The sequence below is a fragment of the Elephas maximus genome, chromosome 18 (genome assembly GCF_024166365.1).
Source record: "Elephas maximus indicus isolate mEleMax1 chromosome 18, mEleMax1 primary haplotype, whole genome shotgun sequence".
NCBI classification, from domain to species: domain Eukaryota; kingdom Metazoa; phylum Chordata; class Mammalia; order Proboscidea; family Elephantidae; genus Elephas; species Elephas maximus.
In genome coordinates, this window is record NC_064836.1 from 16,411,925 (window position 1) to 16,438,193 (window position 26,269).

Sequence of the window (26,269 nt, forward strand, 5' to 3'; positions counted from 1 at the left end):
ACGGTTGGAGAAAAGTGGATTTTCCATCTGAATTATGTAGCTGCTTTCCTCCACCACCCCTTTCCCTTTGTGTGGTACCGGGGAAGAACTAAAATCTCCCCTTTTCGTCTCGCGCCTCCCAGCCACTGGCGCGGCCCACCACGCTGCAGGCGCCTCGCGTCCTCCCCTTTAAGACACCCACGCTTCCCGGCTCCGCCTCGTCTCCCCAAGCCCCGCCCCCGGCCCTCCCCTTTAAGGGCCAGCCCCGGACGCAGACGAGGCTGTGACGCGGCCGCCGGCCCGGGCTGGGTACATTGTCGCGCGGCCGCTTCCCCCCGGCCGGCCCCCGCCGTCCCGCGTTCCACCGAGCGCCAGGCCCCCGGGGGGAGGGACGAGGGCCGGTGGGCGCCAGCGGCGGACGGCGGGACCCACGGAGCCCCGCGACCCGCCGAGCCTGGAGCCGAGCCGGGGCGGGGAAGCCGGCTCCAGCCCGGAGCAAACTTTCCAGCCGGGCGGGGGGTGGCGGGGACCCGGTCCGGAGCCGGAGGAGGGGGCGGCCGCGGGCCCTCCGGCCCCTGCGCCCGCGTCTCCGGGCACCATGCTGTCCAACTCCCAAGGCCAGACTCCTCCGGTGCTGTTCCCCGCCCCGCCGCCGCCGCCGCAGCCCCCCGCCCCGGCTCCGCCGCACCCCCCGGCCCAGCCGCCGCTGCAGCCCCCGCCGCAGTTCCCGCAGTTCCACGTCAAGTCGAGCCTGCAGATCAAGAAGAACGCCATCACCGACGACTACAAGGTCACCACCCAGGTCCTGGGGCTGGGGATCAACGGGAAAGTTTTGCAGATCTTCAACAAGCGGACCCAGGAGAAATTCGCCCTAAAAGTAGGTTTAGGGCCGGGGGGAGGGGAGGGAGAAGGGGCGCTCCCGGGACGACCCCCTGCTCTCCGGGCGGCGGGGGCGAGGAGTCGCCTTCACTTCATCTGCTGACCCTTCGGGGGCGTCCGGCGCCGGCGGGGTGAGTGGCCGCAGCGGGGCGGCCGGGGTGCCCGAGTGGTGCCAAGTGCGCGGCTCCGGGGAGCCGAGCCGGGAAGGTCAGGTCGGATCTGACCCGCTGCCGGCCCAGCCGGGCTTCCGGTCACCTCGGGGCGCGAGTGGCGGGGACTCGAGACGACTCGTGCGGACTCTGCCATTTTGGGGTTTGAGCGGGATCCTGCCGAATCGGGACGGTTGGCTTTGGGACCAATTGTGCTTAACCCCGTCTCTAGGAAGTGATTTTCGGAGGCCGTGGCTCCCCATCCTCTCCTCCCTCCTTTCTGTCTTTCTGCGGGCACAGAAGGCCCATTACTCATTGAGCTGGTTGGTCGGTTGGTTTGGAGAAGTCGGATCTCTGAGGTTTATTTAGCCTCGCTCCTTATTTGGGAGCCGGAATGTGTGATTTCACTTCCCTGGGCCTCGCGAGCGCGGCCGTGCCGCCTCGGGGCGCGCTGGCCCGCCGGGGCAAGGCTGGAGATTCCGCGGGGATACCGTCCCCCGGCGCGGGGGAGGGATTGTTTTGATCCTAGAGCAGGCCCCCTCCTACCTCCGGTGCTTGTGCGGCTCCAGATGGGAGGCCAGCAGGCTCCGGCGGGTGTCTGCTGTTTCCATGGCTCCATCGATCTTCCTAAACCGAATCTGTAAACCTGGGCTTGGCTCCGTGCTGATTCCGCGACTCGGAGGTGGCCTCTTTAGCCGTGGAGATGGACAGTAGGAGCGAGCGTCAGCCTTGGGCTGGGGAAACCCAGCCTTTCATTTTTTTTTTATTTTTTGAGGGGGCGTGGTAGGGGAGAACACTTCGGAAGGTAAATAGAATGGACTTGGAGGTCTGATGAGTTGGGGTGGGTCCCCAGACAGTGTGAGCCAGTCGTTCAAGGGTCACCAAAAAGTAGGTGTTCTCCCTCAGAGGGGTTTCAGGTCAAACCACATCTCTAAAGGTGACACACCAGGTCTATTTCCCCTGGGCCGTGTTAATGATTGGAGGAGGAGAAAATACTTCCTGTGTTATATTTTTCTCTTTCCCCTCCACCCGCACAGCTGGCAGTATTTCAGCTGTTAAATACAAAACTCAGATATGAGTTATGGGCAGACTGTTGGAATATATAATCAGATATAATAAAAACCTGGCACTTTGGGGCTGTAGAGGGCAAGCATGAGCAATTCCCAGATTTTAAGGTCTCTGAAATGGTTTTCTTGTTGCTTCCATCCTCTCTTTTGGGGAGAGCTTTCCGCTAGCCTGAACTCTTTCAGATTTCTTTGGTTTTTATGATTAGCCGTTGCTGTGGGCTCTTGATGGTTTTCTCATGCTGGGTGTTGTAGAGGGAGTAGATGTGTGTCTCGGAAGTGTTGGTGTCTGTGCCTTAGACCCTTCTTTCCATACTTGGAACCGGGAAAGGGAGAGGGAATGTTTGTCTTGTCTGTGGCTCTGACCTTGAGGAACAGAGTTGAGTGAATACAGTTTGACCACAGTTAACCTGTACCCTTGAGGAAGTGACAGACATGCTTTCCAGGAGAGTTTTCTATCCCCTCTGAGACGCCATCTGCTGTCACCCATCCGCAGTTTGGGGACACTGGCTGTTCATTCTCTTGGATGGAGAGAATGTTGTATAGACCTTCAGAACAAAAGCTCTCAACTTCTGCTCCATGTATGTGTAATAGACACACAAAACTACCCTCTAGTCTGCTTTTAGATGGCAGTTCGGGTTCTTTTGTAAAAATCGGGGAAAGAGAGTTGGCTTTTTCACTTTTGAATAGTTTTGAAAGGAAAAATATAACAATGTTTAAATGACACACGGAGTCTAGTGGGTTTTCATGAGCATAATTTATCTTTCTCAGTTAGAAGTGGGTGAAGATTGAAGTCAGAGTCTGTTTTGACAGGCAACCTGCTCCCAGACCTTACAAGTTGACTCAACTGTTAAACTGTAGATTTCCCACACATCTTTGCGTAAAAGCTTAATAATAGAGGAAAAAAGGAGGATGAGGCATGAGGAGAGTGACAGCAGTGTCAACAGCCCTTCCATATCCCAATACTGGTTAAGGTGTAATTACAGCTGTGGGGGCAGTCTGGTTCCAAGAATTCTGCTCCAGAGACATAGACCAAAGAGATTTCTAGATCTTGACTTTTGATTAACTTAACCTTAGGTGCTGAGTAGTGAAATGCTTTTCAAAACCAGGAGTTTTTGATTATAAACCAAAGGAGGAAGATGTGGTGGGGAGGAGAGATTGCTCTTTTGGGAATGTATGAAGGAAAGACGGGGAAGACTGTTGCTCTGCATTGCGGGTCAAGCCATTCCTGGGGATTTAGGGCAGAGAGCCGGTGGGCAGCAGCAGGGCCCCTGATGGGGCCTCTGAACTTAGCTATTTCACAGCTCTGAGAGTTGATGGCTGCCCATACACCTTGTGCTCTCTCTGTGGTCTGGTGACCTCTTAGCCCTGTTAAGTGATATCAGTGCTTAAAAAATAGTCCCAGCTGGCCCTGCTGCTTCTGTACCTCCACCTCAGAGTTACAGCATTTGAGCGCTTCTGGTGGGTGCTATGATCTCAGCTCACCGTCTTTCCTGGCTGCTTGTGTTAAGTTCTGAGTCATACTCATACTTCCAGTCAGAGTCGGAAGGGACTTTAGAGGTCATCTCATCCAACCGCCTCATTTTGCAGATGAGAAAAGCAAGGCCCAGAGCGAGGGAGTGACTTGCTTGAGGTAACACAGCCATTCACTTGGCAGAGGCTGGGTTAGAACCTGGGATGCTTGTCTCTCAGTCTCAGGCTTCTTGCCACTTTTGTAACTGCAGTGACGTTGGCAGCCAGAACACAGAACTACTGGCTGCTGCTCCCTCACTGCAAGTCCTACTGTGACTGTAGGCGGGGGCTTACCACTTCTCCAGCAGCGGTCCCTGAAGTTGGAGGTGCAGTGTATAAACCAACTCAGCAGCTCTGTGCGTTTTGGATCTGCTGTAACAAGCTCTCCCCACCCCTTTTAGAGAGTGTTTGATGGAAATCTTATGTATTTATTTTGTAGGAGAACATGGGAATTCTGCTAACTTTCTTTGGTGGGGACATGCAGTCTCAGCCCTCTGTGTGTGTAATTGGTTGTATTCCCCCAGGGGGTGCCACAGCTGCTTCCTCCTTCACTGTGTCCTGGTGACTCTTAGGTATTAGCTGAACAAATTTAATTAAAGCCAGCACCAGTGTCCCTGTCTGCGGTGAGATGCTGATTGGGTGAAGCATGTTATCGCTTTATAAAATATAGAATGTTGTCATAACTTATCTCTGTTTATCTTTCCATTGTGTGAATTAGAGAAAACAAGGTTCTGTGATTTCTTCTCCTTCTCTCCTTTCTCCAGCTGGAATCTACTTCCCAGGTCTCTTAAGTGTCACTGTGATGTGAATTCCTTTGGTGCCAGGAAGGAGACAGTGATTGGAACCTCTCATGGTTGGTCTGGGCACTGTTAGAGGGGATAATGTTAGTGCAAGGAAGTGCCAGAGCCCCTAAGTTCTCATGGTCTACCAGCTTACTAAGCTTCATGCAGTGTAGTGTCACCGAGCAGAGCTGCAGTGTGGCTGGGGTAGGGGCAGTGTCCCCAATTGTCTTTTGCTGGTATTCTGGATGTAATCACGATGTTAGGATGGTTTCTTTTACCAAAACACACTCTTTTATATCCACTATGGTTACAGAGGAAGCCCTGGTGGTGTAGTGGTTAAGAGCTATGGCTGCTATCCATAAAGGTTGGCACTTTGAATCCGTGAGGCACTCCTTGGAAACCCTATGGGGCAGTTCTACTCTGTCCTATAAGGTCGCTGGGAGTCGGAATCGACTTGACAGCAGTGGGTTTATGGTTACAGATGGTTAAGGATTTGCTGAGCACCCACTATATGCTTAGCTGTGTGGATAGTTCTGAAAACCTGGGGGGGGGGGGCCAAGAAATCTGTTGGAGAGGTGGAAAGTAACAGATGTAGTAGCCTAGGGTTGCACTGTCCAATATGGTACCTAGTAGCCATGTGTGGCCATTTACATTTAAATTAATTAAATAGAATATTAAATTAAAAATTCAGTTGCTAGTTACATTTTAAGTGTTGAGTAGCCACATGTGGCTAGTAGCTACCAAATTATACAGCACAGAAGAATATTTCCATCCTCCCAGAAGGTTCTGGGACTTTGCTGGTCTAGGGCTAATTAGTGTGGTTGGGTATGAAGGAGCTTGGAAAGAGGGAAATCTGTGAAGGCTGAAGGAGCTGGGGAAGGCTTCAGCTGGTGTCGGTGGGACATTGCTGGATCTCTGAGGAATGAGCAAGTCTTCAGGAGGTGATGATGTAGTTGAACCTGGCTGGAGCCGAGGGAGAAGGAGGAGATCAGGTACGTGAAGGAGCAAGTGATGCTGGTGGCTCAGAGTTGGACCCAACCCATCTTTGTGTTAAAAGTAGGTTTTAAAGTGTTTGGGGGTCATGAGATAAACTAACAGGATGTTGTGAAGAAAGGTTAGGACTCAGAGGTTGGGGCTTGCGGTTTTTTGAGGGAAGGGTCTGGTTTCTGATTCAGAGAACCTGTCCGTCTCCTGGGAAGAGGCTCCACCTATGTCTGCCCTGGTCCTGGCCCTGGCCCTAATGCTGTAGCAGGGCTCTTGGCATCCACTCAGGCCGGTTCAGCTTGTGGTCCTTTTTCGCTTGTGAATTCTGGGCTTTGATAGGGCTTGGAAATAATCTCCAGCTAAGATCTGGGATCAGTGGCTGACAGGAGGGAACAGAAAAGCGGGCCCAGAGCTTCAGGACTATGGATATTGGCGGGTATCTGGGGGATAAAGGGTCTCCTTTTTGAGAAGATGAAGGTACTGCTTTCTGTGGTGGAGAAGGTATTTTGACTTCTTGGAATCTGAGTAGTTGGGCTTTCATCAGTTGATGAGTCTACTTAAGAAGCAGGTTCAGAGGATGGGAGTAGGGGCGTGTGTGTGCGTGTGTGTGTGTGTCTGTCTGTGTCTGTGTGTGCCTGTGTCTGTGTGTGTCTGTGTGTCTGTGTGTAGGCCCGGAGCAGCCCAGTGTCAGGACTTCTGGAGGCAAACTTAATCTCTGGCCAAATCCTGGGGCTGGAGATGGGGAAACCAGCTTCTTTGGTGCTGTGGAAGGGGCCAACACTCCTGTCACCCAGGAGTGTGTGGAGTCTGGCAGGAGGAATGATCACCACAGTGGGGAAGGATAAGGGCACTGTCATCTGAGTCCTGTCTCAGTTCCTACACGGCCCTACTGTGCTGTGAGCCAGGATCCTCCCTGGTGGTGTGGTGTCTGTGGCACAGGATTTGCACTCTCCGGCCTCCCTCTCCTCTGCAGGCCCTGCCTAGGGTCATGTGGGTTTCTTTTTTGTCCCTCCTCCCTGGACTCTTCCTCTCCAGGTGGTTCTGGGCCTTGGAGGGAGATGGGTGGGCCGGACAGGTTGTTCTTTGTTTCTGAAGGGGCTGCAGCTGCTCTTGGTAATGATTTAAGGCCCAGTGGCAAAGGAACCCATACTTTTCATAATGCCTTAGAGCTGATGTTCACAGGCCATCTTTCCTGACTCCTTCATCTGGCTGAGGAGGAGGCTGGGGCTGTCCAGAGAGGCTCAGTGCTCTATCTGAGGGCTTACATGGTGTCGGTCTCGGAGCCATGCCTTGGGACTGATTCTGATGGCTCTTGATTTGAGTTCCTTTGATTTTTGATTGTCAGAAGTAGTAGTCCTGGGATTGCAGGCAGTGCAGGGTTGGGCTCCATCAGCTAGGATCTTTGTATACACCTTGTAAATAGGGGGCATTGGTAAAAAGGGGCCATAGCACTGGGACAGCTTAATGTACACCAGGCATGCAACCCAAGTCAGACTGGTGCACCTTTTCTTTTCTAGTCCTTAGGGAAATAACTGATCTTTTGGATTTTAAGATATCTATAATATTTAGAGAAGGGCCTGTTGCTATGAATTATGTACTAGATTAACCCAACCTATCCTATTGCTGTTGAGTCGATTACGACTCATAGTGACCCTATAGAACAGAGTAGAACCGCCCCATAGGGTTTCCAAGGCTCTAAATCTTTTTTTTATTTTTTATGGAGCTTTAACCCAAAGTTTACAAATCAAGTCAGTCTCTCGTACAAAAATTTATATACACCTTGCTATGTACTCTTTTTTTTTTTTTGCTATGTACTCTTAGTTACTCTTCCCCTAATGAGATAGCACACTCCTCCTCTCCACCCTCTATTCCCCAAATCCATTCAGCCAGCTCCTGTCCCCCTCTGCCTTCTCATCTCGCCTCCAGACAGGAGCTGCCCACATAGTCTCATGTGTCTACTTGAGCCAAGAAGCTCACTCCTCACCAGTATCATTTTCTGTCTTACAGTCTAGCCCAATCCCTGTCTGAAGAGTTGGCTTTGGGAATGGTTCCTGTCTTGGGCTAACAGAAGGTCCGGGGACCATGACCTCTGGGGTCTTTCTAGTTTCAGTCAGACCATTAAGTCTGGTCTTTTTTTTTTATGAGAATTTGAAGTTTGCATCCCACTGCTCTCCTGCTCTGTCAGGGGTTCTGTGTTGTGTTCCCTGTCAGGGCAGTCTTTGATTGTAGCCAGGCGCCATTTAGTTCTCCTGGTCTTAGGCTGATGGTAGTCTCTGATTTATGTGGCCCTTTCTGTCTCTTGGGCTCATAATTACCTTGCGTCTTTGGTGTTCTTCATTCTCGTTTGTTCCAGGTGGGTTGAGACCAAATGATGAACCTTAGATGGCTGCTTGTCAGCATTTAAGACCCTGGACAAAAGGCTGTAAATCTTTACGGGAGCAGCTTGCCACGTCTTTGCCTTTTTCCCATGGAGCGGCTGGTGGGTTCGAATTGCTTACTTTTCGCGTAGCAGCCAAGTGCTTAACCACTGCGCCAGCAGGGCTTCTTACGTGCTAGAGTAGAAGGCAGAACAACAAAAAACAAACAAAAAACCCAAAACCATAGAACAAAAAAAACTCATCTAGCCTTTATGCCCTGCTAACTAGTTGTGTGACCTTGAGAGATCACTTAAACTTTCCAGGCCTCAGTGTACAGATCAGAGGGCTGGCCACCAACAGCTCCTGAGCACTGGCAGTGTGGGGTTAAGGCTGGACTGGAGGCAGGAGTGCCGAGGGCAGGCAGGGTGGTCGCTGAGCTGCTCCATGTCTGACCATCAGTGTCTAGGCCCAGCCTGGATGCCTTTTAGATACTCTTAATGCCGGGTTCCAGGGCAGTTGATGTCCAGTTAATTGATAATTATCAATGACCAGCTGCTCCTCTTGTGTGATGACTTGGAAAATGTTTTAGTAGGAACCAGCAGAGAGGGTGGGCTGAGTAACTCGGGGGTCTCTACCTTCTCTTTCCTGAAATCAAGAAGAATGTTAGTGTAGTGATGGTGAAAGGTACTACTACTAATAGTTGCCGTCAGGTCCCTTGTGATTCGTGGTAACCCCATGTGTGTCATAGTAGAACTGTGCTCATAGGGTTTTCAGTGGCTAATTTTTTGGAAGCAGGTTGCTAGGCCTTTCTTCTGAGGCACCTCAGAGTGGACTCGAACTTCCAACCCTTCAGTTAACAGCCAAGTATGTTAACCATTTGTACCACCCAGGGACTGCTGGTGAAAGGTAGAGATGGATACTTCCTTTCTCATTGAAGTTGTGGGGCAGCTAAGGCCACTGTGAGTGGTTGTGAGGCTGTGCCCTGCACAGGGGCACCTGGCTGATGCTGAGGTGGTGCAAGAGGGCTGAAGTCGAGCCCACTGTCTACTTGCCGGGTTTGCTTTGGTGTGTGGGTGGGTACATCCAAAGGATACCTTCTCATAATTCACCCAAAGATGCAGTTATGGGCTAGGGAATGTCCTGGGGGAAGAGCTAATGGGGATGCAGTTATGGGCTAGGGAATGTACTGATTCCCAGAGCTAATGGGGAGATTTGGATTTGCATCCAGGTAGCACTCAGTCCCCCAGATAGGGCTGAGCGAGAAGAGACTCAGAAATCCGAGGAAGCAGGGGGAGAAGGGCATGTGTGATATGCCATGATGCCTACTGTCTTTTCCTCCTCCTGCCTCCTCAAGGCTAAAAATGATGGCTTCAGGTCCCGGGTGCTTGAACTGTGGGGTGCTGTGTGCCAGGCCATCAGACTGGTTGGAGGGGGAAAAGAGGAACAGTGGAAAGAGGGATAAGGCTAGCTCAGCCTCTGGCAGTGTAGCATTCTTGGGGTCTTTATTCTCGGACCCAGTAAACATCTCTGTATACCAGCTGGCAGATGGTAGAGGCTGGGATGTGGCCACAAGGTCAACCCCTGTTTGCGTCTGATGTTCCCCTCCAAGACCAGCCTCCTGGCCAAGCTGTGTGTTTATTCCGCTAGGAACCTGAGCTTCTAGAGGGTCATGTGAAAGGGCATCTTTCTCTTGAGGGACATATCCAGGCATCTCTGTGACCAGTGTCCATCCAGAATTTGTGTGGCAGGTGAAGGGTGGTGACCCAAGGAGAAAGGTGTTTGGATACCTGTTGGAAGAAGTGTTCTCTATCTCAGAAAATACGAGGGCACAAAGGAGCTGTGCTGGTGATGCCTTCTCTCTGTCTGGCTTATCTTCTTTGAACCTGAAGCAAAGGTGAACTCTCACCAGTCTCGGGCAGGAGTGGAGCCTAGACAGAGACCTCCTGCCTTCCTGTCCCCAGGCTGACTCCTTCTCCTTCATTCTCTTGCAGGGCTCTTACCCTCCCTTTCCCTCAGCAGCCAAGAGATTGAGTTGATCACTTTGATTGTCAATGTTGTTCCAAGGCTCCCAGCCTACGGTGGACATCTGCAGCCTGGCCTCTTGCCCAGGGCCTAGGACTGTTTCTCAGCCCCTCTGTCCCAACAGCTAAAAATAAACCTGCCGCTGCCGCGGTCTCCCTCACAACCCAGGCCCTGTGTCTGCCCAGGTCTGCCCGCTGTGCTGCTCAGCTGTTTATCTCACCTCCCTCGTGCTCTTCTCATCTGCCCCCTTCTCTTCCAGCCTGAGCTGGGTTGGTGCTTTGGGGCCAACTTGCTCATCTGAGTGCCGGGAGGCCCGCTGTGCTTGGGGCTTCTCCAGGTATCTAGGTTTGTGTGTACAAAGGCTCTGTGGAGTTGCCTTCTCATTCCCAGTAAGGCTAAGGGTTGGATGAGGAGGAGGAGGAGGAGAGGGTGGGGGGAAGAACAAGTTCACCGAATCCATTAGACTTTCTGCTGTGTTTGCCTCCAGTCCTGGCTTCCTCCAAGCTCCACCCCCAAGCAGGCATCTGCCAGAAGGTATTTGGGTGTGAGTAGGAGAGCCCCACAAGGGGGAAGCCTCTGCCCCAGACCCTGACCCTGGCTGCCCTGGGACCCAGCATATTACCTACTTAAGACTAACGCCTTGTTGCTCTCCACCTCCCGCTGCATGGGGCTTTGGGTTACCACATTCAAAAGTGTGATCTCATCTCATTGGCTTCTAAGAATAACTGGGCCCTGGCTACTGGGGCCTCCTTCCTGTGTCAAGCCATGGCCTCTCCGCTCCCACCCCTCCAAGCTCTGTCACCTGCAGAATGTCACAGGGAGCATGGGTCTCTTCCACCCCCGGCTCTGGGGGGGCAGTGGTATTGTGATCTGTGCGCATTGAGGTGTGGCCTCTTCCTGTACTTCTCAGGGCCCCTGGGGACTCGGAGCAAGGTGAGGAAAGGGCTCAGGTAGCTGGAACACCTGCTTCACTGGTAGGCACTGGGGAGAGTACTTTTTTAGTTTGACTGGCATTTTCTTCTTTCTGTTTCTTCTAATCCCTGGAGCAGGTGTGGGTACTCGTCTTGGCACCAGGGGAGGTCTGTGTCTGCTTTTTGGGATTAAGGCTTATTTGGAGGAGACGGGTGTGTGGGGGAGAGTGTTAGGCATGAGAGGTAGGACTGGGGAGCTCCTCTGCCTTCAGCCAGAGTTATACCCAGGCAAGGTCTCCATGAATGCCTGTCTCCTTCTGCCTGCCCCTGGGGGCCTCATTTCCTCTCCTGGGAGCCGGTCATCTGCCAGGACCTTGGGCCTCTGGAAGGGGGGAGGAGTTGGGTGTAGCTGCTAAGAGTTTATTTTTAACTCTGACAGGAGGAGCCCCTGTCCTTGGAATAGCCGTACCCTCTCGCTTCTCCCTACCCTAGGCCTCCTTCCTGGCTTCCGTCATTCTTAGAAGAAGCCTAGTAGAGTTCCAGAAGGCAGGCTTCACAGGCTCTAGGGAAGGGGAGCCTCTAAGTGAGGAATCTGCAGATTGCTCTTTCTGTTGGCTTCTGCAGAGCACGAGGGCCTGGCCCCCCCCACCCCCCCATTCAAGGCCTCAAGGCCACATGTGTGGAACTTAGAACATCCTAGGAATGCAGGTAGATCGGCGAAGAGACCACGTGTGCCCAGGAGCTGGAGCAGCCCAGCTGCTCTGCTGGGCAGGAGAGGCCAGCAAGAGATCATCTTGTGCTTTTCTTCTTCCTTCTCTCCTTACAGGCACTTGGATCTCTTAAAGGTGGAAGGTCACAGGGATAAAATGAGCATGTTTTGTAAACCGTGAGCGTTTATAGAAATGCTGAGTTTTGACATTCCCACTCACTGTCAGGCTCCCAAGCATTACATCCTTTCCAGTAGAGCCTGCACGGTTTCTCAGTGTCTCCAGGCCTTTCACCCTCCCCACCCCAGTGGTGGTCTCAGCACTCGCACCCTTAAAGATCAGGAAGTTGGGTGAGTGAGGGAGGTCCCCCTCTCCTGTGTCTCAAGCTGTCCTGATTTCATTAACTTTTTTTTTTTGCTTACCTTGGCTCAGGTTCTTTAAAATAAAACCCAGTAAAATTGGGTTTGAAGTGTTGTTAAAGAGGGAACAGAGAGCAGTGGTGGGAGGGGGTGGGCAGGCAGAACACATGGCCGACTCCAAGAACCCTCTGCCTTGGGGTGAAGGTCTTGTCCCTCAATTCTGTGGCGTACCTAAAGCCTAGTTCTCATCATGTCGCTTCCCAGTTTAAACCCTTCAGTGGGTTCTTTGCCTCAGCTGAATACATGAGAATTAGCCAAATCCTTCCCAGATCTGGGCCCAATCTATCTCTTCCTGAATGCATGCTATGTTTCACCGTAAAAACCAAACCAAACTTGTGCCGTCAAGTCGATTCCAACCCATAGTGACCCTATAGGACAGAGTAGAACTGCCATAAGGTTTCCAAGGAGAGGCTGGTGGATTCGAACTGCCAACCTTTTGGTTAGCAGCTGTATCACTTCACCATTGCGCCACCAGGGCCCCTTTTTCAGCTTAAGTAGTTCGTATACTCTGTTTCTTGGGTGGACTCTGCCTGTTCTCTGTGCCTCCTCGCTCCCCCATCTCCTTATTCTCCTCCAGCAAGCCTTCCATGCGGGAAGTGGTACGCCCCACCTCTCCCTGTTGAAGTGGCAGAGATGCTTTTAGCTTTATCTCCCATTTTAAGTGTCTCTCTCCACGTGTACCGTGCTCCTGGAGATGTCGTAGTGGGCTGTAAATTCTCCGTACCCTGCTCTCTCTGTGCAGTGACTACATGCCTCACTGGCAGAAGATGTATGTTATACACAGATGCCCAGTGACGTGCAATAACTGAATGGTAGTGGGTGCCGCCTTACGTAAATGTAAGGTACCAGTGGCAATCCTCATGGTTCAGGGGTGGGTGGCAACTCCGGGAGTGGGCAGTGCCAGGCCAGGCTCTCTGAGTGAAGGTGCCGCTAGGTGTCTCTCCCTGTTCCTCTTCATGTCTGGGAACAAGCCATTCTGCCTTCCTCTGAGGAGTTCCCACCCTGAGTGGGTGTGGCTCTCAGAGCAGTTTTCTGGGCATTTCTCCTCTCCACCCACTCGGATCTGCTGACTCAAGCTGGTACCTTCTGTTTCTGCTAACGGACTTCTCCTTCTTGTAAGGGGCCCTGACCACAGTTTCCCATTGATGCATCTCCTTCTTCTCCTCCCTGTTCCAGAGCCTCTCCTTTTCCTGTTCAGTTATGGAGGTGAACCTTCCCCCCCTGGGAAAACTTTAACTGAGGACAGGAACACATCTGGAGAACAAACGCCGCCTTCCCCGCAGCTGTTGGCATGTTGTCCTCAGCTCCAGACACAGCAGAGACATGCAGATGTGGTCCAGGGTTACCTGTTGGCCTTGCTCCTCTGTACTGCAGGAGGGCCCAGTGCTGAGCACCAAATTGCTGATGTCGAGATGAGGGGTTTGAACCTCATGGGACTGCCAAGTCGATGCCACAGCACATTGCAACTGAACTGAAATTTGAGAGACTGGGGTCCTAACCCTAGCTGGGTGGCCCTGAGGAAGTCCTAGAACTTGTCTGAGCCTCTCTCTGTAGAACAATGGGATCAGATTAGATTGGAAGGATCCCGGCACTGAAGGCCTTTCTCCATTGCTATTGCTGCATCCTCCCTGTTGGGAAAACAACCTGATGCTGGAAAAGAAATGGTCAGCCTAGGGCCCAGGGAGCCCCTGGGGCTGGGAGCTGTCCTCTCTGTCTTCAGTTCCTGCAGGCCAGTGTTATTTTACCTTTCTCCTTTATTCATTCAGCCTTTCAAACAATGTTTATAAACACTTATCCTCCTCCAGGCTTGCCTCCTGTCTTGCCTGCAAACTGGCCATCAGGAGGCCCCGATGGCAGGATTAGCTTAGAAGGGGAGAAGAGTCAGGGTCATCCCCTTGGGTTTAGACCCTGTAATACCTCTGTTACATGAGATGAGAGAAATCCAGAACAATGGGGATTGATTCTTTCTAGCAGTTTAGACTAGACCCCTGCCTTTCTAAGCAGGATTTGCCTTAGGGTGCCTTCTATCCCTCTGAGATCCAAAGCAACTTACTACTCAAGAAAATTAATTAGCAGTGTCGGGAATGACTTTTGCAGCCTCCCTGAGGATAGATCAGAATGGCAGATTGACTTTGATACATAATGCAATCTGTTATCTTTTGCCTTGTTCAGATCACTTTTGAGAGCTTAGCAACTTTGTGAAGGTTTCCCAGGTAAATAGCAGTTTTTTTTTATAGAGCAGATATTATGTATTAGGCATTGTGTTAGGCGTTTTACTTACACTATTGTTAATTCTTAAAGAAATACTTCAAAGTAAACTTTACCCCATTTTACAGACAAGGACACATGTTAACATGCGCTCAGAATCACTCATTACCCCACTGGCAAATACTGTGTTTATTGCGTGCCTACTAAGTGCTAAGCGTTATTTGTAGGCTCTGGGGATACATCAGGAGTCCCTGGGTGGTGCAAATGGTTAAGTGCTTGGCTACTAACCGAAAGGTTGATGGTTCAAACCCACACAGAGGCTCCTCGGAAGAAGACCCTGGCAGTCTGTTCCTGAAAGGTCACAGCCGTGAAAACCCTGTGGAGCAATTCTACTCTGAAACACATGGGGATCGCAATTAGTTGGAATTGACTCATATATCAGTGTATAAAAACAGATAGATAAGATAGATAGATTAGATAGATAAGATAGATAGATTGATAGATAGATCCATCAAACAAACTCTGCCTTCTTGGAGCTTGCATGTTATGAGGAGACAGGCAAAACACAAATAGTTACATGATATAGCTTGCCGGATGGGGCCAGGTACAAAGGAGAAATGGAAGGAGGAAGGGAGGTCCTGAGATGCTGGGAGTGTGTGATGTTGCAGTTTTAAATGGGGGTCAGGGCAGCCTTCACTGGGAAGGTGGAATTCAGGGGTCAGGACAGCCTTCATTGGGAAGGTGGTGTTCCAGTGAGCCTTGGGGAACGTCAGGCAGAAGCAGTATCAAGCACAAAGGCCATTAATGGTGGGAGTGTCTCTCTAAAACCTGGACTTCTGATAGCCCATAATCCTGCCTCTCCAGTAGTTCTTCTGTGACTCTGTTGTAATTCAGAGTTTAGTTTATATTTTATCAAGTATTTGTGGAACGCTAATTTTGTACAAATTGCTACAATGATAAGATGTGGGCCTTGCCTTTGGAAAGTTTAGAGGAACAGTGAACACCTATGCATGTGAAAAATACATGAAAAAGCCTGCCACCAGAAATCGGGATTGTACCCTTTCACGCATATCCCATTTGACCCTGGCAGCAAGCAGTGGTTTGGCAGATGTCAGAAGGTCTGATTCCTGGGTTTACACAAAGAAGGAGGTCCAGGGATGTGGTGGTGGTAACTGGCAGTCAGGGTGACAGGGTGGTAGATAAATGATGCAGATATGTGGTGGACTCTTCACGGTGGGGGTGGGGGGACACTCCCCTGGCATGGGCAGAGGGCACTGCACGGGGAGGGTGTAGACCAAAGTGTGGCCAATGGGCAGGTTTCTAAGGAGTAGTGGGAGGGACTTCACTGGGCGTTTGCATATTCTTTTTGGCTGAGGGGCCAGCTGAAATGATGTCTCCTCAGGGGATGATCTTTCTGATAATAGGAATGCTTAGGATCGGGTATAAACTGACCATTGCCTAGAGCCAGGAGGGGCTGTTGGAAAGGAAATGGCTGGACTGAAGCTGTGACAAAAGTTATTTTGACTCTGGTTTGGGCACAATGTTTGTTCACTGGTAGAATTCTTGCCTTTGATATGGGAGACCCAGGTTCGATTCCTGGCCAGTGCACCTCAAGCATAGCTACCACCTATCTTGTCAGTGGAGGTTTGCATGCAGCTGCGATGCTGAACAGGTTTCAAGGGAGCTTGCAGCTAAGACAGACTAGGAAGAAAGGTCTGGTGATCTGCTCCCAAAGATCAGCCAGTGAAAACCCTATGGATCACAATGGTCTGATGTGAAACTCCTCATGGAGATGGCACAGGACCGGGCACCGTTTTGTTCCATTGTGCGTGGGATCACCATGAGTCGGGGGCCCATTCATTGGTGGCTAACAACAACACTGGGCCCTTCCAGTGCTTCTCTCCTGCTCTGAAGAATCACACCCTTCATGTGATTAGCCCCCAGTGGAGGGCTGGAAAGGCGGCACTCTGTCCCCGGCTCTGGCCTTCTCTGCTCCCTGCATCTCAGGAGCCAGGCAGAGAGGTGAGGGCTGGGGCTGGAGCCAACGGTCGGTACAGACGGGAAAGTGAAGCAATGGGTCGGGCCTGTTTTTTCCTGAGCATGTGCTGTGACAAAGGAAGTTACAACATGTTTTTTTTTTTTTTTTCCTTTCTTTCTTTCTTTTTATAGAGCAAGGGGGGGGGGGTGGGCAATCAAACTACACAAAACCCAAAAAAAAAAAAAAAAAAAAACCAAAAAACATCTTCCAGTAAACTTTAGAAAAAGTATCTGGTTTTTGATGGATCTGTATTGCTCCCCTCTCCCACAATGCATTTCATATGTCTTCTTTCTTCCTTTCGCCTCCATCCACACGTCCTTCAGAGGGACCACTGCAATACTTCTGTCCTTGGAGGGATTGTGTCCCTGCAGCAGGCCAGCATGTCTGCAAAGGGAGAAGCGCCAGTGGGTCCTGAGGGAACCTTGAGAAAAAGCATCTTATCCATTGCCCTCCATGGGAGAGACGTCTGCTGTGCCCAGCACACTGAAGGCTGCCTGGTCATTGGAGAGCTGTGTAAATACCACAGGTGGTTCTGGACACTTACCTGGCCCCTCTTGCTGCAGCTTTTGTCCATGTTCATTTGATATCCCAGAAGGATGAGGCAATACTTGTTTCTCAACTCAGATAACCACCCTCTTTGGTAGATTCAGAGCCTATGTTTAGGCAGATGTTGGGAAAAGAGGCCTGAGATTTCCGGGAGGCAGAAATCAGGGCCGGAAGACCACACATGTTAATCTGGAGTCCTTGGTCAGGTCTGAACTTGGCCTTTGCACTGCAACTGGGCAGGAGTCCAGTCGCGTTTGGAAGTGTGCAAATAATATATTTTCCTCATGAAAACTTTTGAAGTCTGGAAAAGTAGTGGGACTTTTTGGGGGGGTGGGATTCGTTTTTTCTTCCTCACATTTCTATACCACTACACAGCCAAAAAGTTCCAGTGCAAACCAGCTTTGAGTCTGTGGGTTTAGGAATTTTCTAAGTTATCCCTGGGGATGAGGTCTGCTTGCTCTGGGAAGCTGCGGAATGCAGCAGCCAACCCACCTCACTGCCCGGGGTGGGGTGATGGTTGTGGTGCCTGCTGGTGTTAATTGCCTTCTTAGGCAGAGAAGGGTAAAGGCCTTAGGGGCAAGAGGTTTTGGTCAGCCTCTTTGTTCTCTGTACCTTGTTGCCCCTGATCCAGTTGACACTGAGGTCCTCCTTTCCTGCTGTTTTCTCTAATTTTAACTCCTGTCATCAGGTAGGAGCCCTAGTGGCGCAGTCGTTAAAAGCTCGGCTGCTAACCAAAAGGTCGGCAGTTCAAACCCACCAGCCACTCCTTGGAAACCTATGGGGCAGTTCTGCTCTGTCCTATAGTTGGAATTGACTTGGGGGCAATGGGTTTGGTTTTTCTGGTTCATCATCAGGTAGCTCTCTCCAGGCTGGAGGTGAGTGAGTTCAGCAAGAGAGGTGAGGGAAGGACTGGAGTCTAAATTTGCTTGTTTGCCTGGATGGAACCCACAGTGAACACATAAGCCCTCTTTTGCAGGAAGTTGCTCTGGCCAGTATGGTAGCCGCTTGCCACGTGTGGCCATTTAAATTTAAATTAAGATGAAATAAAAAATTCAGTTCGTCATTGGCGCTAGTCACATTTCAAGTGCCCGGTAGTCATATGTGGCTAGTGGTTACTGTATTGGACAGCACAGTTAGAGAACATTTCCCTCATCACAGAAAGTTCTTTGGATAACGCTGGACTTTGAGGTAATCATTGTACAACCTGGTAAAGAGTTATCTGAGTTGAAAGGGGTCTTGAGGCAAGGCGTGAGGAGAGATAAGAGAATAAATGTTGTAGTTGCTGTAGGGTCGATTCCAAATCGTGGTGACCCCCACGTGTTAACAGTGTAGGGTTTTCTTGACTGTAATCTTTATGGAAGCAAATCGCCAGGGCTTTTTCTGCAACACCTCTGGGTAGATTTGAACTGCCAACCTTCAGGTTAGCAGTCAAACACAAACTGTTTATGCCAGCTGTTTATGGACCTTGAGAGGTTAAATAGAAGGTAATGATTTAGAAAAAGACCTTAAAAAGTATTTAGGTTGGCTTGTTTAGGACTACATTCCAGGCAGATGGTTATCTAGCCCAGTGGTTCCCAAGCCAGGTTGACTGAGTCACGGGGCGGGGGCGAGGGTAGCATTTGAAAATACAGATTTCTGGGCCCCACTCTTTCTATCTTACTGAATCAGAGACTCTACAGAGATATTCAGGAATGTGAATGTTTAGTACGCTCCCTGTCACGGATTGAATTGTGTTCCCCTAAAACTTACGTTGTAAATCCTAACCTCTATGCGTGGTTATAATCCCATTTGGGAATGGGTTGTTTTAGTTATGTTAATGAGACAGGATTGGTATAGGGTGTGTTTTGAGTTAATCTTTTACAAGTTATAAAAAGAGCAGATTAGGACGATCAAGCAAGCAGAGATGGGGGAAGAGAAATGCCAAGCCACATGAAGATCGCCCAGGAGCAGATGCTCAAAAGAGACAAGGACCTTCCTCCAGAGCCGGCACTCTGAATTTGGACATCTAGCTGCCTAAACTGTGAGAAAATAAATTTCTGTTTGTTAAAGCCATCCACCTGTGGTATTTCTGTTATAGCAGCACTAGATAACTAAGATACCCCCCAAGTGATAATTATCTAGGTTTACCCACCACCAATTTCTCTAGCCTATGCTTAAATTCTACCAGTAATGGGGAGCTCACCCCTTTTCAAGATAACCTCACCATTAAAATATATGCTGTTGTTAAAGTCCTATTTACTGAGTCCAGAATTTGGTTCCCTGCACTTGTCACATCCTTGGGGCTTGCAGAGCGTCAGCTCCCGCCTTCCTTCCACACAGCCACTCAGCAGATATCTGAGCACAGTCACCCCAAGGCCGTGGCACATCTTCAGAAGCGCTTGATCTGCCTGGGGCTCTGGAGCGATGCAGAGATGTCATGCCACGCTCAGGACCCTTCCCCACGTCAGGCCTTGCCGAGAGATTGAGGAAAGAGCCCTATCTCGGCGGACCTTGCCCAGTGGCCAGTCCAGGTGGTTTAGGCTATGTGTACCCTCTGCCTCTCTGCGTGGTACCCCTGGGAAAGAGTCCCTACTTGTCTGCAAGGTTAACCTTTGCTGTTTGAGAGCATCTAATCTGGTTTCTCTGCAGAGGCACTGGGAGATACAGATATGACCACACACATCACTTCTGTGTCTGTAGCTCCTCTGCTAGACCCTGTGCTCCTTAAGGACAAAGTCTGTGTCTGGGTGTCCCCAGTGCTAGCCCGGTGCCAGGCTCTTAGCTGAAGTGCAGTAAAGACCACCTGAAGTTGATTTGTTTCTTGTCTGTCTTTTGGATTCTGATGAGGCTGCCCCAGGGAGTCGGAGTCCCTGTCCCAGGGTGCTTACCCTCACAGCCCCTGGGCTTCTCAGCTTGGCTGGGAAAAGTGCTACCCAGCAGCTGATAATTATCATGTGGGGATGGCAGCTTGGTTGCCTCAGAGGCTAAACTGGTATTTAAACAATAAAGTTTTTAAAATCAGGAATTAAATTGTCAGCTCCAGAAGAAAATTATATCCAAACATAACCTTTCCAGTTAGAGAAGATAAATGGATGACGAGTGGAGCCAAAGAATTCTCTCCAGCCTTGAGAAGAGCCCCGGGTCGGGGGGGTCGGGGGCGGGGGGTATAGGAGGTGTGGCAGGAGCTGAGGGGGACCTTTCATGTCCCTGTTCTCAGGTGGGCTGGGGCTGGCTGGGGTGGGTGGGGATGCTTCATTAGAAAGTGCCATCAGTATCTCCTTCCACCCCCAGTTTCTGCAGCGTGGACAAACTTTGCCAAGTGGGCAGTAAGAAAAATTGGGAAAAATGGGGCAGGAATAGGCACTTAGCTTTATCCTAGATTTTTCTTTTTCTTAAATTTAACAGCTTTATTGAGATATACTCACATACAATTCACCCATTTAAAGTTTACATGTCGATGGTTTTTAGTATTAACATTTTCACCACCCCAAAAAGAAACTCTATACCATCAACAGTCACTCCCCAATATCCCTTAGTCTCCCCTGCCCAAAGTCCTAGTCTGCAAATCTACTTTCTGTTTCTATAGATTTGCTTTTTCTGGACATTTCATATAAATAGAATCATACCATGTGTGGCTGTTTGTGACTAGTGTCTTTCACTGAAGCACATGCTTTGTGATCGAATCAGTGATCCACAGTTAGTCCTGCCTCCAGGGATCACACCTTGTTTTCCTCTGATGCTGGGGGTGTTGGGGGGTGGGGCGGTGGAGGGGAGCACTGACCTTGGGGCCTCCTCCCTTCCTAGGTGAGAACAGAGAGGCAGGAATTCCCCAGCCTCTCCATGGGCCTAGATACTAACCACAGTCTCCATCTCAGCTGCAGGTGTTCTAAGAAACATCTGCTGGGAACAGCCTGTGGCTTCAAAACTAGGGAGCCTGCCTGAGAGACAAGGCTTCCTGTCTGAGAGGTGGGGGCTTAAGCGCTCCTGCAACCTGTCCTCTGGGGCACCTGCTTCTGTGGTCAGCCATGGAGGTCAGTGGGAGGCACCTTTTCAGGTCTGCTTTATCTTGAATGAAGGAAAAAAGCCCACCTGGAAAATCAGAGAGACTGCTGTTGAAAGGGTCTTTCCACAAGGTTACCCAGGGTATGTCAACTATATTTTTCCAACTGAAAAGTCTGCCAAAGTTAGGATCTATTTTCTTTGTTTTTTGGGAGGAGGGGTACTTTTATATCCAAGAGACAATCTGAGAGCTGCAGTTCCAATAGAAAATACTGGACTTCTGGGGAAATTTGAAGAGTTATGCCATGTGGAGTGTCTGTCACTCATTGTTACCTGGCCCGCGATGGGAGGAGGGTGGGGTGAGAAGTGTGTGGGGTGACCCTTGCCATTCAGGTAGGTTGGGCTTACCGGTAGGTCGGGGCTACTGCTGTGCCTCTCAGGTGTCTGCTGAAATTAGTGGTGCGGTAGCTGAGCTCACCCAGTCCGTGTGTGATGCTCACAGCGGGGGGCATCCCACCAACTCAGGTGTTTACATTGAAGGCGGTGCCCAGTTACCATTGTAGTCAAGTGCAAAACAGCTGTCGAGGTCTAGGAGGACTTTAAAGGAATAAGGTCGGTTGGGTCATCTAGGGGTTGAAGTCATACCCTTGTCCTTGGTGACACAAGCACAGATGGTCCACAGTCAGTTGATTGGAGCGTGTGCATGGGATCTGTCTCTTTTATGGAGTTCTCGAGGTCCCTGGGAAGTCCCTGCGTGGTGCAAACAGCTCACATGCTCAGCTGCTAACTGAAAAGTTGGCAGTTTGAGTCCACCCAGAGGTACCTTGGAAGAAAGTCCTGGTGATCTACTTCTGAAAAATCAGCCCTGGAAAGCCCTGGAAAACCGGAGCACAGATCTCCTCTGACACGTGGAGTTTCCATGAGCCGGAATCGACTCACGGCAACTGGGGATGGGATGGCCCCTGGGGAGGCGTCCTCATCTGCTGAACTGGGTGGGAGGATGCTGCAGGCACGTGCACGCTCATTAATTGGCTCATTCGTCTGTTCACTGGAAATGTATTGAGGGGGAAAGATGCACGAAAAGTACTTCTTACAGACTCCAGCTGGTGGGAGACTTTTGTGCAAGGAGCTGAGTGAGCCCAGAAGGAGAACCCACTCATTTCTCCAGGTATCAGACCAACAGTCCTAGAGTGTGTTGTTGGGCTGCTAATCCTCTGAGATGCTCTGTGATCAGATAAATTCGGGAACAGTTTGCAGTGCACACTAACAAACTGAAGGCTCTGAGAGGGTCTGCAGTGAAAAAATATGTTTAACTTTGTTAAACTCAGTGTTTCTGACGTTTAAGTTGTTGTTGCTGTTAACTGCCATCAAATTGGCCCCCTACTCGTGGCAACCCTAGTGTCCAACGGAACCGAACGCTGCTCAGTCCTGCGCCGTCCCCACAATCGGTTGTGACCCACGGGGTTTTCATTGTCTGAGTCTCAGAACTAGGTAGTATCCCTTTTTTATTTATCATTTAATGACATTGTATGGAATAATCTTTGAGAAATGGCAGTACAGTCTCTGCCCTGAAAGGAGAATCATCCCTTGGTTCAGGGAAAAATCCACCTGACTCTGGACAACATAGGTTTGAGAAGTTTGAAAAAGTGTGTGGTGTGGGCGTGGGGTGGGGGTGTGGTGTGCATGTGTGGTGTGGGTGTGGGGTGTGTGGGGTTTGGGGTGTGGTGTGGGGTGTGGGTGTGTGTGGTGTGGAGTGTGGGGGTGTGTGTGTGGTGTGTGGTGTGTATGTGGGGTGTGTGTGTGGTGTGTGTGTGCCTGTGTATGTTGGGGGTGTGGCAGGGAAGGGCCCCTGGCAGGTGGCTTCTATTGAAGTTGGTCCTGTCTGAATCTCCGTTGGCTTTGTGCTCCTGAAGAAGCCTTTTGTCCTGGCTTGAAAATACTGAACAGCAGCTACATCTGTCGTGCCTGGGAAGCGGCAGTTTGCAGTGTGGGGGGTGAACAGGCCCACAGCAGACACCCCTGCTTGAGGCCCAAGCTGCTGAGAGCTCCTTGGTATTGGAGAACGGAGGGGCTCATGATCCGGAGGCAGCTGCTTGCTAATCCTGGAAGTGGAGGGAGCGAGATTTAGCTGCCTGATCCCTCTGCATTCTCTTCTGACGGAGGAGATTGGGGTGGCAGCCTAGGAGGAAGCAGGTGACTGGGTGTTTCCCTCTCCTCTCCACCCACGACACTGCATCTGGGGGATGGACTGGGGCCCGAAAGCACACAGCTCTCCACCTAGAGGAGCTAGAATGAAAGCATTTTGCCTTAAATTTAAGGAAGAATTTAAAATGGTGAAACAGCTTTATTAAGGTTTGCGGAATTTTACAATTCCAGAGTCCTGGCTGGAATAGCGTTCGGACCCTTGGTGGTGAGAGGTGGATGTGAGCAGCTTGTCTCCCAGATGGCTGGCTCCCTGAGACATGCCTGGGAGGCCTCACTGGCTTCTTCATTTGGAACACACCCAGGCCCAGGGACTTCCCGGAGCCTATTGAAGGCCTCAGCAGCCTCCCGGCGAGGCTTTGCCAGGAGCCCATGGTTAGTTCTAAGGAAATGGGCAACTGGGAAAAATGGCAGCGTGGGATGGGAACCAGTCACCTTTCCTGGGGATAGAATACTTCCAGTGTGGGGAGACGCAGTGTAATTAAGGCAGGGCAGGGTTTCCTTTTTTTTCTTAATGTTGCTTTTCCCGTTTTGACCTTCCCAAGGGAAGGGGAGTTAGTCTGTCCTCAGCAGGAACGAGGCTGAGGTTCCTGCTCATGCTTTGTCTCCCAGCTCTTCTGGCCTTCTCCCTGCCTTTCCCCAGCCCCAGAGGGTCAAGAGGAAATCCAGTCCCTCTGCTGTTGCCCTTTGCTAGTGGAGAAAGTGCAGGTGTGTCTTCCCCCAACCCCTCCCCGGCTCTGGTTTGGGGAGCAGTGGTATTAGCTGTTTCTGCCAACTGGGGCTGTGCTTGCGGACTCCCTGGGAGACCAGAAGCTCTGACCCTGTGGACTTGCCTTGGCCCCTGGGAGGGAACCCTTGCCAGGAACCTGTGAGCTCACTCGAGGTGGGTGTTGGGTAAGGGTGGAGAGGGCTGGGGAGTAAGAAAAGAGAGGGGATGACTCCCTCCTTCCCCCGTCAGCTGGGTGTGCATCACTGCTGCTGGGAAGACACTCAGGCCACTTCTAGACAGATTGGTCACTATGGAAATTCTTTTTTACCCTTGGGTGGGGCTTTACTTGTTCAGGAGAATCTTTAGATGTGCTCCTTCCAGGTCCTGGCCCTGTGAGATGAAACCATTCACCTGCCCCCCCTCAAGATGAGAAGGCAGGCCAGTGTCTGAGCGCACTCTGTAATCTCTCCTTGTTCTCCCCATCACCTTGTGGTTCCTGTCTTCACCTGATCCGCTCCTCAGACATTTGTGGTTCTAGCCTGGCATGTGGTAGGCATACCTTGGGGGCAGGATGGCACCACGTGTCTTACTTTTCTCTTTCCCACAGGTTCTCGCCTTGTTGGACCCCATTTCCCGTCATGGCCTTACTTGGAGCTGTGGCACATCTGGACCTAGAGAGGGGTGGCCTGTTGTCCTGTGTAATGAGGATCCCAGATTTCCCCTAGGTGATTGGCCAGTCGTTCTGGGGAGATTGGGATTTCCCCCATCCCCAGGCACTCTAGAGACTTCCTCCAGGATCGCAGGCGCCCACTTCCAAGTCTTAGCCTTAAGCAGTGGACCCCCCTCCCATGCCTCCTCCCCCAAGGAGAATGACAGGAAGTTAGTCTTGCCAGAAGGTTGTATTTTTTTGGTTTGTGAGGTAACAGTCTTTGGTTTAAGAAACAGATATATATTCCCCTTTCCTTTAAGATTTGGAACCAGAAGCAGTAGATTCTCTGGTTTCCATGGAAACCAGAGTAGCTAACGCATGAGAAGGAAGGGGCTGGTTATAGGTACTGAAATACAGGAGGGGTTCCCAGAGTCCCCCATGCTTTTCCAGGGAATCCACGTGATCTCCTAGGGGCCCTGAGTGGTAGCCTCACGCTGTCATCAACCAGCTGTGAACCTTGGTATACGTCTTAAACTTCTGCACCTTAATTTCTGCCTGCCTAAAATGGGGGTAATGTCAGCTCTAACCAGGTTAGAGGAGCCCTGGTGGTGCAGTGGTTAAGAGCTACAAAAGGTTGGCAGTTCGAATCTACCAGCCGTTCCTTGGGAATGCTGTGGGGCAGTTCTCCTCTGTCCTATAGGGTCATTATGAGTCAGAATTGACTTGACGGCAGTGGGTATTATACATGGAAAGGCTACAGAACATTTAAAACATTAAACAAATTTTAGGTTTTCTACTCTGTCCTATAGGGTCACTGTGAGTCAGAATTGACTTGATGGCACTGGGTTTTTTTTTAACCTACGTAGGAGGATAGAATCACAGAAGTCAAAGAGTTTAGAGTTGGAAGAAACCTGAGACCTCAGGTAGGCTTGTACAGATGAGGAGACTGAGGTCCAGAGAGTGAAAGTGACTTGTGTACAGGTGCTGGGCAAGTTCATTGCAGAGCTGGGACTTGAACCAGGTTGTTCTGCCTTTTGACGTATACTTCTATAGGGTTGCTATGAGTTGGAATCACTCAGCGGCAGCGAATTTGTTTTTTTCTTCTCTGTCACTTGGCAAACTCTCTACTTGGAGAGTAGAGAGTAGATAAACCACAGGAACGTGGATGGCCATGAGGTTTAAATTACCTGTGCCATCTGGGTGGGGAAGGAGGCGGTAGAGTAGATAATCTTAAATTATTGACATTGGACTTTTCAGAATATCAGTGGATTTTTTTCCCCTCTAGTAAATGTATCTGCTTAATTCTCATGGGCTCCCGTAACGTTGTGTCCCAGAAACCTGCTGGGTGTGTGTGTGTGCATGTGCGTGTGTGTGTATGTATGTGTGTCTGCTTGTTTGTGTATATGTAAGTATGTGTGTGTGTATATGTATGTGTGTGTTTATATGTATGTGTGCGTGTGTGTACGTATGTGTGTGAGCGCGTGTGTGTACTTGTGTTCACTGATTCATTGTTTGCTGTGATTAATCTACAAAGTGGATAATCCACATGCAAACATGTGAGCACCGGCTGTACCCAGACCCTTTCTTTGAAGACACATTTATACAACGACAGACTCCTTGCCTTTTGCCAGTATGAAACTGGCTGGAGCTTGCTGAGGTTGTAATTGCATGTCTGCGTTCTTTGGCTCCCGTCTGGAAAAGTCGTTCCCACAGATACAGTAATAGGCTTTTAGAGCTGGAAAGCACATTAGGGAGCCTCTGAACTGACCTCTTCATTGTGGGGAGGGGGCAGGGACTTGTCCCAGTCCACACAGTTGGACAGTGATGGAGCTGGTCCCATGGGAACAAGAGCTTATGTCAGTAGAGGGCTACGTACCAGCCTCACATGTTCCATCTTGGCTGAGATGGCCTGTCCCCAGGCCAGCCAGATCTTTTGCAGTTCTGCCCTTGACAGGCCCATGTGTTGGCTGAAACAGTCCCTCTTCTTCCCCTTCAGTTCTCCTCCCATGATCTCCCAGCCACCTCTTCTTTCTCTTTTAGCGCTCCATACTGTTACTGCTCTTACCCCAACATTTTACTGTGAAAAGTTTCAGATATGTGGCAAAGTTGGAAGAATAGTGCAGTGAGCACGCATATACCCAACCACCTAGATTCTACCATTCAGCATTTACTAT

General features: G+C 50.5%; 1 protein-coding gene across 1 annotated transcript in view; it reads left to right on the plus strand.

The window, feature by feature from the left end:
• Positions 1–248: 248 nt before the first annotated feature.
• The window catches only part of MAPKAPK2 (MAPK activated protein kinase 2), a 52,624-nt gene continuing 26,603 nt past the window's right edge, over positions 249–26,269 (plus strand). The window contains exon 1 of the mRNA XM_049857833.1: positions 249–856. Coding sequence (XP_049713790.1) covers positions 578–856 — 279 coding nt within the window. The 5' untranslated portion in view covers positions 249–577. The remainder of the gene's footprint in view (positions 857–26,269) is intronic.